This window comes from Hibiscus syriacus, unplaced genomic scaffold (genome assembly GCF_006381635.1).
Source record: "Hibiscus syriacus cultivar Baekdansim isolate YM2019G1 unplaced genomic scaffold, ASM638163v2 tig00000340_pilon, whole genome shotgun sequence".
Taxonomy (NCBI): domain Eukaryota; kingdom Viridiplantae; phylum Streptophyta; class Magnoliopsida; order Malvales; family Malvaceae; genus Hibiscus; species Hibiscus syriacus.
This window is the reverse complement of record NW_024061783.1, coordinates 3,341,943-3,353,284: the sequence shown is the minus strand read 5'-3', so window position 1 is coordinate 3,353,284 and position 11,342 is coordinate 3,341,943. Positions and strand designations below refer to the sequence as shown.

Sequence of the window (11,342 nt, the reverse complement as noted above, 5' to 3'; positions counted from 1 at the left end):
TCTCATTTTCTTGGACTCCAAATCAAGCAAAAAAGATGGCATCTTAATCAATCAAGCTAAGTACGTCAAATATGCTCAAGAAGTTTGGACTGGAAAATAGGAAACCTCATGACACCCAATGAGCTCTTCTACAAAGATTTACTTGGATGAAGGAGGTAATGTGTGTATGTAAATATAGGTCAATGATGGTCTTTGCTTTATCTAACTGCAAGTAGACCATACATTATGTTTAGTGTTTGCTTATGTGCTAGATTTCATCATGCCCTAAGGAATCACATTTACTAGCTGTTAAGAATCTTTATATACCTTAAGGACACTCCTAGTTTAGGACTTGGTATCCTAGAGACTCTAGATTTAGCTTGCATGCCTTTCTGATGTGGATTATGGAGGATGCAAATTAGATAGGAAAAGCACCTCCGGTACTTGCCAATTCTTGGAATATGTTGATTTCTTGGTTTTCAAAGAAACAAAATGTGTTGCATTATCTACCATTGAAGCCGAATACATTTTAGCTGTAGTTGTTGTGCACAAGTTTTATGGATGAAACAATAAGTTTTGATTATGGAATTGAAGTAGGTACCATTCCTATCAAGTGTGACATACTAGTGCTATTTGTCTCACTAAAAATCCCATTAACACTCTAGAACTAAGCACTTGAAATAAGACTCATCATAGACCATGTCACTAGGAAGATGAGTTCTAGAATTTGTTGATACTTTGCATCAATTAGCGGATATCTTTACAAACCTTTAGACAAGGAAATATTTTGGACACTTAGGAGAGAATAGGTTTAACTGACTATCTTCACTAAGTGTTTAAAATAACTTTAGCACTTTTAGACTAATGAAAATGCTTATAATAGTAAATTTTGATTGCATCATTGCTATTTGTTAGGGGAGTTTTGATTCTTGATAAAAATTACTTTAGTTCAAATGTAGTTTAAGGATTAACTTGATTGATTGAACATAATTAATTTTTGATATATGAGTTGCCAATACCACTAGAGAAGATTAATTTAACATTTTAAGTGTTTAAAATAGAGATTTTTGAATTATAGGGCAGAAGGAATTGATACCCCCTTGAAGGGGAACCGATTCCCCCCAGGGGAATCGATACCCCCTAAGGGTTCTGGTTATATCACGCCCAGAACTCTTTCTTTGCCTCAAACTCTTTTCTCTCCTTCTTCACGCCGTTTCCCTCTCTACTCTCTCCCTATCTCCATTTTTGCCTCAAATCAACGTTTCTTATCGGAATTCTTCAAATATCATCTTCAAACTGCTAGCATCATTAAAATCATGCAAACAATATCAAAATCCACTCAATCTCATCTTTCAAGGTAAATTTTTCTAAACTCTCTGTTTCATTGATTTTGAACACAAGACTAGTTTCAATTAGTTCTAAATAGAAATAGTGATCGGGCATTGCTTATTAGTGTTTAGAAACTAAATTTTTATAGCTAATTTCATCAAAAACACAAGATTTTTTTTTTAAATTTTTTAAAATTTTGAAATAAAAAAATTATTATTGTGTTTTGATTGAATTATGTTGTTGTTATGAAAATATCATATATGATTTTCAAAATCTCATTTTTCAATAAGTTTTTCAAAAACTTTGTCCATTAGGATTAGTTTAAGAAAACCTTGAAATATTGAGAACTCAATTGAGTTTTTAGATTGATTGAATTGCATACATGTGTTTTCTAAATTGCAGGTTATCCATTCTATTCCGATTTCCTAAACCATGTCCAATCCTAAATGTGTTAGGTCATCATCTAGTCGCTCAAACCGTCAATCCAACCCACCTCCAAATCCTCCACCTATTCCTGAAATTCCTAATCCTAATCCTGTTGACCCTAATATGACTATCCAAAACTCGTGTTTCAATCATCATGGTCCTAGAAATCATCGTTTTTGGTATTATCAATATTTTGACTTTTACAAAATTAGAGAAGAACGTATCCCTTCTCATCAAGATATGATAGATATCAATTTTAGATATCTTCCTCTTTTACAAGAGTGGAAATTTGATAAACTTTGTGACCTTGAACCTATAGTTTACCATCAACTTGTTCGCATATATATTCTAATGTCGTGTGTAAAAACCGAGCAACCAAAACCATAGCAGTTCATCCTATCTCCTAGGACAATTCAGCCATCTTGACTCGACTTACATAGCTAATGAATTAGGATTATATAATGATGGTATATCAAATGAAAAACAATTTTTAGGTTCTCGTTATAAAAGAAGGGATAGTGCGAGTGTCTTAGATCTTCATGATCGTTTCTTCATCTAATGATTTCCTGGTAGTTTCGACCATCCGAAGGTTGTTACTCTACTCTTCGTGCTTTAGATCTTTGGTGGTTACATTGCTTCCAAAACAATCTTAAAATAAATCTTCCTGAGATTATTTTGCTGAATGTTGAAACCGTAAACCAGTTCCAAATAAGAAACTCTGTTCATCTATTTACGGTGCATTCTGAGTAATTTATTTTCTAAGTCGGACTTAGGGTAGGTCTAGCCGTCTTTCCTCTCAAGAAACAAATTAATCTTCTTCCTTAACGAGAGCGGGATGGATAAAGAATAAGGACACCGTGAATGGGTTCGATCTTCTGAAGATACTCCGGGAGCTAGTTCTTCACGAGCTCCTCCAGCAGATGACGACGATCCCGAACTTGAGCAATTGATGCAGGATATTGATGAAGCCGCCGATGAGCCAGAGCAACACGAGGAACAAGCTCAGCACGAAGAACAAGTGCCTCCATATTTTCAATCCTTTATGGAGACATTCGATTTCCGATATGCTTCCATGGATTCTCGTTTCTCTTCCATAGAATCTCATTTATCCACAATGGGAGCTCAACAATTGGAAATTCTTCAGGGGATACACACAAAAAACGCTTCTATGAATGAACTCATTGATGCACTCTCACACGAGATGGCCGCTATGCGATCTCATTTTCCTCTTCCTGATCCTCCTACGGATGCTTGATTCTGTGTTATGCTTTGAACTTAAAGATTATTGTTTCAACATTTTGAATATTTTGGAATGTTTGATTTTGTGGATTGTTTGACTTTGAATTTGTTTGGATTTATGGATGTTTGAATATATATATATATATTTGGTTTAATTAAATTTATTGCATCATTTACATCATTTTAGATATATGACCAATTTTGCCATATCACATTGGTTATGAATATTGATTATGAAACTAATGGCTAACGTTTCTCTTGATTGTGTTCTTAGCAGCTTAAGCTATATCTATAATCAATTGGCTAATTACTTTTCAAAACCTTGTTTAAAATCTTTTAACAGTCTTTTTGATTTAACAAAAAGGGGGAGAAATGTTAAAGAAATGTTAAAGTGTTTTAAAGGGGAGAAGTGTTAGAGTAAGGGGGAGTAATTTCAAAACTTGATTTCAAATCTTAAAATTACTAAAATGTTTTGTTATATCAAAAAGGGGGAGATTGTTGAAAACATTTTGATATTTCGATATAACAAATTAAGTTAAATGAATTTTAAGATTTTCCAAAAAGATTTTCTAAGTATATTCATTCGAATATCAAAATATTACTTTAAATTTTCAATGTCTTTTAATCCTTACTCAAGTGTAAATTAAGTTTAATCTTAAAATAATTTCAAAACAATTTTACAAAATATTTCGAACCATTTCAAAGTCAAAAATTCCAGATTGCTCAGAGGGAACCGATTTCCCCCCAAGGGGATACCGATTCCCCCTAGGGGTACCGATTCTCCCTTGTTCAAACGGTCGAAATATTTGAATTTTACACTTAGGGAACCGATTCCCCCCACGCTCCAAGCTGTTTTATTAAATGATTTCACACTTAAACGGCTCTATTATCTCCACTAATCATCCCCAACGTTCAGAAGTGATTCAAAGTGTATTTAAGCAAGCTTTGAAGCCATTGATCAAGAATAAGAAACATCAAGCAACTAGAATCAAGAGAGAATCAAAGAGAAAGCATCAAACCTCAAGTTTGAGCATTTCAAGCCTATTTTTCATTCAATATTCATTTTGCTTTCAAGAACACTTATCGTGCTCAATCGTATTTATTCTTGAGTGTTCTTTCTTTGTTCTAGAATTGTGCAAACATATTTGCCTTGTGGGATTTTTCTTGTAAGTTTGCAAATTTGTAATCTTCTCTTTGAGAAAAGAGTGTTCTCAAGAATTGAGGTATATTCTTGAGGGAGTTGTAAGGTTATCTCTTTGACCTCAAAAGAAAGAACAAATTAGTGAATTTGTTGGAAAATCCTTAGTGTGGATAGCTAAGGTAGTGGAAGACTTTGGTTGATAAAGTCGAACCACTCTAAATCGCTGTGCAATTACTTTCAATTTTCTGCAAAAGCTTCTTCAAATTTTTTTAATTGTCAATTCACCCCCTCTTGGCCGATTCCGTCAATCGATTAACTCAACAAATATATTAAAAATTACATCATGTATAGATTTTAAAACATATTTTTATACTTTTATTAATAATAATTATGTAATAAGAAGTTAAATTTTGATATATTAATCATTAAAATTTAAAATATGAGTGTTTTGTTTGGGAAAGGAGTGGGCAACCTCGGATTCTATAGAAAAAGGCTGAGCAAAGCTCATAAGATTAAAGGAAATCGACTTTAACTTTAGATGATAAACATAAGATTCATCATTGGAATTGAAAATTTAACTTCACACATAAAGACACCAATCCACATGCAGTGAAGTTTGTCATTAATTAACTATCTTGAAAAATATTAAAGAAAATCCTCTTCCAAGGTTCCTTAATTCTCTTTTTCCACTTTCATTAACTATTCACACCTACCATGCCTTATCATCATCTTTTAGTATCTTTTTCACACATAGAGAAAATATATACAATGATACTTTGATTAAACGTTTTCTTATAGTAGGTTATTACGATAGTAATGTGATAATTTACGGTGTTGATATATAATCCACAGTGATAAATTAACGTGGTGAATGATATGACATATTGACAATATTAATAACTTAAACATGGTAGATGAATTGTCATGTTAGTATCGTGGACTGTCACATCAGCACGTGAACTATCACGTCAATACCGTAACGATCAAAGATGAAAACATTAGTTAAAGAATCACATTGGATTTTTTTTTGAGTTAAAAGACCATATTAAAAATAATAATATGAAGACCACATTATTCTTTTTTTAAAAAAATATAAAGACCTCTTATACCTTTTTATCAATAAAAAATAACCCAAAAAACATCTATTGTATTTATATAATAGGTCAAGTACTCAATTGAGTTCAAATATAATATTTTTATATTATCTTTAAATTTAAAATTTTATTTGCTATTTAAAACTTTTAATCTTTTATAAAAGTGAGTTTTAATTTTCAATAAACACAATGTTTTTTTATAACATCAAGATTTGTTGATAAAAACAAATAAATTGTAACGATTATTACAGTAGTTCATTCTTTGTGGTTTGAACGGAGAGTCAGAATCGATGATTGATAACTATTGTATATCATGTAAATATGAAAAAAGAATGAGATAGAGCAAGAGAATGAATGTGGATTCGAATAAGAAGACCCCTTCTTAATGTGCATAAATGTTCAATTTATCGACTCCTTATGTGTGTTGGTGTTAGATATAGGATCATAATTATTGTTTATATGTAGTCATGGTGAAAAAATACGACCGTTATGAATACATTTGAATCTTGTCAAATTTCTTATATATATATATATATCGATAATTTTATTAAGAGATAATAACCTATCAAAGTTGTAGTATTCAATGTTTGTCTCCAAAAGTATAACAAGATTAAAAAGGAATCATGATTCATACACATGTTTGTTGAGAGAGAAGGGGGGTTATGGCCATGAACATGATCGTCTATACGAGTCCTAAGTCATAACCAACAAAAAAATGGACCATAACATGCAGTGTGAAAAAGGTGGAATTCTCCGAGGGACCTCATCATTGAAATTAAGCAGAGGGACATGCATGAATATCAAATGCAAACTATCCCATCCCCCTTATTCATCATATATATTTCCTACAATTATAATATTATTATGATTCAGCAGAAGTGAATTCCAAATAATATAAAAACATATGAGAAATGAAACTATCTCGAGATTCTCCACTGTAAGAAATGATAAAAACCCGCACGAGTCTGTTCATTGGATTCTCTTAGCCATGTTGTGGTGAACTCGGACAGGCAGACACTCGCAGTCTGACACCATCATCTTTATCTATCTAAATAATGCATATTTTGCTTTCTTCTTCTCACTCAACTAGTTGAGAAAACAAGGGTTAATTACTTCATTCGCCCCTTGACCTTCAGACTTATACTTGAATGGCCATAACATCCCAAGCGAATTCTGGCCAGTTTCTAGCTGTAGATACCTATTTCCGTCCTTATGTTATAATTATATAATGTATATTATAATATATATTATAGCATTACACATGTATTACATATTTTTTTTATTTTGCAGGCCCAAAACCCAAGTTACACGCTCAACAACCCAAGACCAACTGCGACCCAACAAGCGACCCTTCGAACCGAACCAGTAGGGTTTACAAACCCTAAACTCATTTCCAACACCACAACCTTCTCACCCTTCGACCGGCCGTTTGTCTCGATCAAACCCCCACCTTTCTCGGCCACCAACGAATGTGGATACATGGGACTCATCCACAACCAACAAAGCAAGAGTTCAATTTGAATAGGACTCTAATCTCTCTAAAAATAGCCAACTCTAGCACTATAAATATACATGCACGAGCAAATACGAGGATACAAGAAATATACGGGAAACACAAGGGGAACTCACCTTCAATTATGAAAAAAGGGGAAATACACGAAAAATACGAGAGAAATACAGAGGATTCGGAGAGGGACAATCATTCGAAACAAGGGTGCAAGTCATTTGGGAAACCCGAAGCCTTTGAAGGGGGGATCGAAAAAAGAAACGAAGAGGAAAGAATTCCATAGCCATTCGAAAAATAAGAGAAAGAAGCCATTTTTTTCAAACCCTAAATCCAATGATTGGACCAATTGAGGAACCCAAAAAATAGAGAGTTTTCGATTCAAAAATATCGGGGGAAAATTGAATCAAAACGTCTTACCTCACCTTAAAAAGAACCCTTCGTTTTCTTCACTGGCAGAAAGAGAGCCTCGACGATCGGAGGGGTAATTTCAATCAATCAAAGGTAAGTAGTTCAAATTGGGGTAATTTCAATCAATCAAAGGTAAGTAGTTCAAATTGAATTTTTAAATTTTAATTTTAATTTTCGCGATTTAAGACAACCGAAAAATTAATTGGTATCGAAAGGGTGGTTCAAGGGTGCTAATCATTCCTTGACTGTAACCGACTCCCGAACCCGACACATTTCTGGTGAAATGCAGATCAGGTAAAATGGTGTCCGATCAGCCTAAATATTTATTTTAAAATGATAGGTGGCGACTCTAACCATTTCATACAAGTCGTAGCTCAATTCCGGACCCAACCGAAAGACGACCGCGATGCAAATAATAAATGGGTAGAACTCAAAACTTTCAAAAGATTTCAAGTGTCCTCATTCCTAAAGTAGAATATGCAGGGCATCACCCTTTGCCGAACTCTTTTTTATTCATTTAGATCACAATCAAAGGGTGTTTGGGGTGGTGGGGGACCCTCAAATTTCACTAATTTAGCCATTAATCAAGTCTCTAATCTGTTTAGTTTTTCCCCACAAGAGTTTCTATGTAATTGTTTGTTTGAGGTGTCCAACAAAAAGCATAGAAAAAACAAAGTGTGTTTTCATCTCAAATCAAAGTGGTGTTCACTAAAAACTTATTGCCTTGAATTGCACCATAAGATGCCACACAAATCAAACCAACCATATAATAATATAATCAAGGAATTGCACAATAGAGGAAGAAGAATGTATTCTTTCACTTTCTAAAGTTGACTTAAACAAACAAAAATCACACTTAAAAAACCTTCAAATTACACCCACATATTACAATATTGCACTCTTCCAAAAGTCAGCAATACCCTACAAATGTAGTGATTAGCAATACCCTACAAATTTGAAAACCCAACAAAATTTGCCCTCAAAAGTAAGCAAAATAGCTACCAACTTTTTTCTTGTTCCTCCTCCTAAATCACTCATAGGTTCTTAAAACTATACTCAATGAAATCAAACTTCAAAATAAATCAAATAGAAGAAACACCTAATCTTAAAACTATTGATCAGACTGAGATATCCCTACGTGCGAAAAAGAAGAACAGCTCTAAATCCGGAGGAGCAAAGAAAGCAATAGGTGTTCTTTGCAATGAGTAATTGGAGAGAACCCTTTGTTTCTTCGGTGCCGGAGGGCATGTATCGATCTCCGGTATCCGAAACCGCCGAGCTTTCGGGGTAGAATATGGACTAGTAGTACTAGTGGAGGTATCATCGACTCGTTCGATATCGAATCCCTCGATCTTGGGAAGATTATCTGAACTCGTGGTGGAAGATGGTGCCTTTTGAATAGTACTTGGCTGTTCAAGCTTCCTTTTGTAATGGGTTCTTAGTGGCTTGCTGGCTTTGCCTCTTCTGCTGGTGGGTGCCATTGGAAGAGAATTAAGAAACTTGAAGTACTAAAACTGGCAGAAAGAGAGAACAAGTCGAAGAACTTTAACAAGTAAATTTCCAGGGTGAATGAAGAGATCCAACTCCAAGAGAAGAAACTGTCATCCCAGTACTTCTTGAACAGTTAAACCTAGTGAAAACTTTAACTAAATTTGACTGAAAAGTGGTAATGAGAAAAAGGTAAGTAAATAATTCCTTTAGAAGCTCAAACTTTTGAAAGACACCAAAAATGGATCAGTTGAAGAAGAAGAAGATGATGATACAGAGAGAAAAACCAAAAACTGAGATCAGCAGCAAAAATCAGATTAAGTACTGAAGAAATACATATTGGGGAATAATTGTTACACTCCAATAAAAGGAACTTGAAGAGGATTAGGGATGAAACTTGAAGAGGATTAGGGATGAACTTAGGTTTTGTTGTGAAACACAAAAGGAAATCAAACTACTAGGAAGAAGACCGAGTTATGGAACATGAAACTCATGAGAGATTCTTTCACAAACTCACAAGCGTTGAGCGTTAATATCTGAGTGGGAAAATTTAGGGCAGGGGTGACCGCTGCCCTAACCATTGGCGTAGTGAGGAAAGGCCGAAAGGGCAAGGAAAGGAAGAGAGATAATTTGTCTGGTCCTTATTTTAAATATTATATACTAATCTTTAAGTTATTATTCTTATTCTAAATTAATATCTAAATTTTATATATAATCTCTTAAACTATCAATATCATCATTTTATTTTGATCCTCTACTTATTAACCTATCCACCAAAAGCCAACGTATTGTGTTTAGTTGACCCTGCCTGCCCTAGAAGTGTAATTGAGCACATATCTTGGGCCTTTGAAAAACCTGGGGAAAAATGTACTTTCTTTCATAATGTGCGTTTGGTTCACGGAATGTAAGATTACCAGTGTAAATAAAAGATTACCAGAGAATAGAATTACTGAGAATGTTATATTTTTTGTTTGGTTAGTTTAGCAGGAATGTAAGCTTGCCGTGTTTGGTTAAAGGAATAAAAGATTATTGGAATGTATATTTGACCAAACTGTCCTTATTATATATTTGTACAATATTACAAGTTGTAAAATATTTATATATTTTCTTTAAAAAATTAAATTCATAATATTTATATAATTTTTTTACAAAATAAAAAATATAAAAAAGGTTTAATGAAAGGGTAAAATTTTATTTTAACCCATGAACTTCATATAAAATTTTAATTATAGATTTTTTTTTTGTAAATCTAAAATAATTTAAGGATAAATTTGTAATTTAACATTCGTAGAATTTTTATTATTCAATGACAGAAGAATGATATTTTTGAAAAAAAATAAAAATTTAAGGGCATTATAGTCCAAAAACGCCGATAATATTACAATACCTAAAGGAATGGAGGTAATGACATTCCCGATAATATACCCAAAAAAATCTACTATTGGTAATATAAAATTACCGAGAATGACATTCTCGTCCAACCAAACGGGAGAATGTGGATTACATTCTCGGGGGAATCTCACATTCTCGGAAGAATCTCACATTCCCCCAACCAAATACACCCTTGAATAATCATGCCCTTAACTTACTGTACCCTTGACCCTTTAGTTTCTCAATGTAGTACTTCAATTTCATGATTCTAAAAACTGAACCGGAATGATCCCTTCAGCTGATCCTTCCAATTATATTGGACCGGAATGATCCCAACGTCAGGTTGAGAGTAGTTTCTGTGGAGACCTCCAAATTATGAATTATCCCTCGTGGGACTCGATCCCACGACCCGAAGGTTAAGAGCCTTGTACTCTACCAACTGAGCTGGACGGACAATTAACCGAGGAAACAAGTAAAATAAGCATTTATTAGATTTTTTAACATTTATTTGAATAATCATCTTAACATTTTCTATCTTTTGCCGGGATCAGTTGAATTTCCATAAATTATTAGATTGCAATTGTCAAAACCTAGAGAGGAGGTATTATTAGATTTTTCTTGACACAATATTATATCGGTAAAAGTGTATTATAGGTCCATGAATTTTTGAAAAAAAAAAATTAAAGCGATCATCGTATTTTTTTTCTTTAATATGACCCTCCAACTCATAAAACAAACTCAATGTGACCCTTTGGCCAATGTTTTTCGTTGTTGAACGTTACAGTACTGGCGTGCCAATTCACGATGTTGACGTGAGAATCCACAATGTTGACATGACAGTTCATCTATCATGTTTGAGTTACTAATTTAATCAATCTGTCATATTATCCGTCACGTTAATCTGTCACCTTAGACTGTCATGGAAGCATCATGATTGTCACGTCAACACGTTGAACTACCACATCAATACTGTAACGATCAACGACAAAAAAATATTAATTAAAAAACTACATTAGGTTTATTTTCTAAGTTGGAGGTCCATATTGAGAGAAAAAATAATACAAGGACCACATTACTTTTTTTTTTTCAAAAGTAGAGAGATCTCTTATGCCTTTTTACCTATTATATCAGGTCTATCACTTACACGTAAACATGTCACATCAACATTTTAATCGTAAGTAAGAAGAACCAAAATAAAGACCAAAGTAACTAATAAAGACCGGTAAAAACATTTTAATCAATTTTGGGTAGTTTAACCCAAAAAAGAACAACCTTTGCTTGTTCTTCCAACCATGTTCATCAGTTTGGGACATTTCTTCTTGAAAGGAAGGTAAATATGAGGCCTCTTAACAAGCTAAAT

At 33.4% G+C, this 11,342-nt stretch overlaps 1 protein-coding gene across 1 annotated transcript; it reads right to left on the bottom strand.

The window, feature by feature from the left end:
- Positions 1-7,980: 7,980 nt before the first annotated feature.
- Positions 7,981-8,957, bottom strand: LOC120196220 (cyclin-dependent protein kinase inhibitor SMR9-like). The gene has a single exon (XM_039198098.1). It carries the CDS (start codon positions 8,602-8,604, stop codon positions 8,242-8,244), a length of 363 nt encoding a protein of 120 aa, XP_039054029.1. The 5' UTR covers positions 8,605-8,957; the 3' UTR covers positions 7,981-8,241.
- Positions 8,958-11,342: the final 2,385 nt, after the last annotated feature.

Bases quoted from the DNA above. Each gene is read 5' to 3' on its own strand.
- LOC120196220 (XM_039198098.1), bottom strand. From the start codon at position 8,604: ATGGCACCCACCAGCAGAAGAGGCAAAGCCAGCAAGCCACTAAGAACC.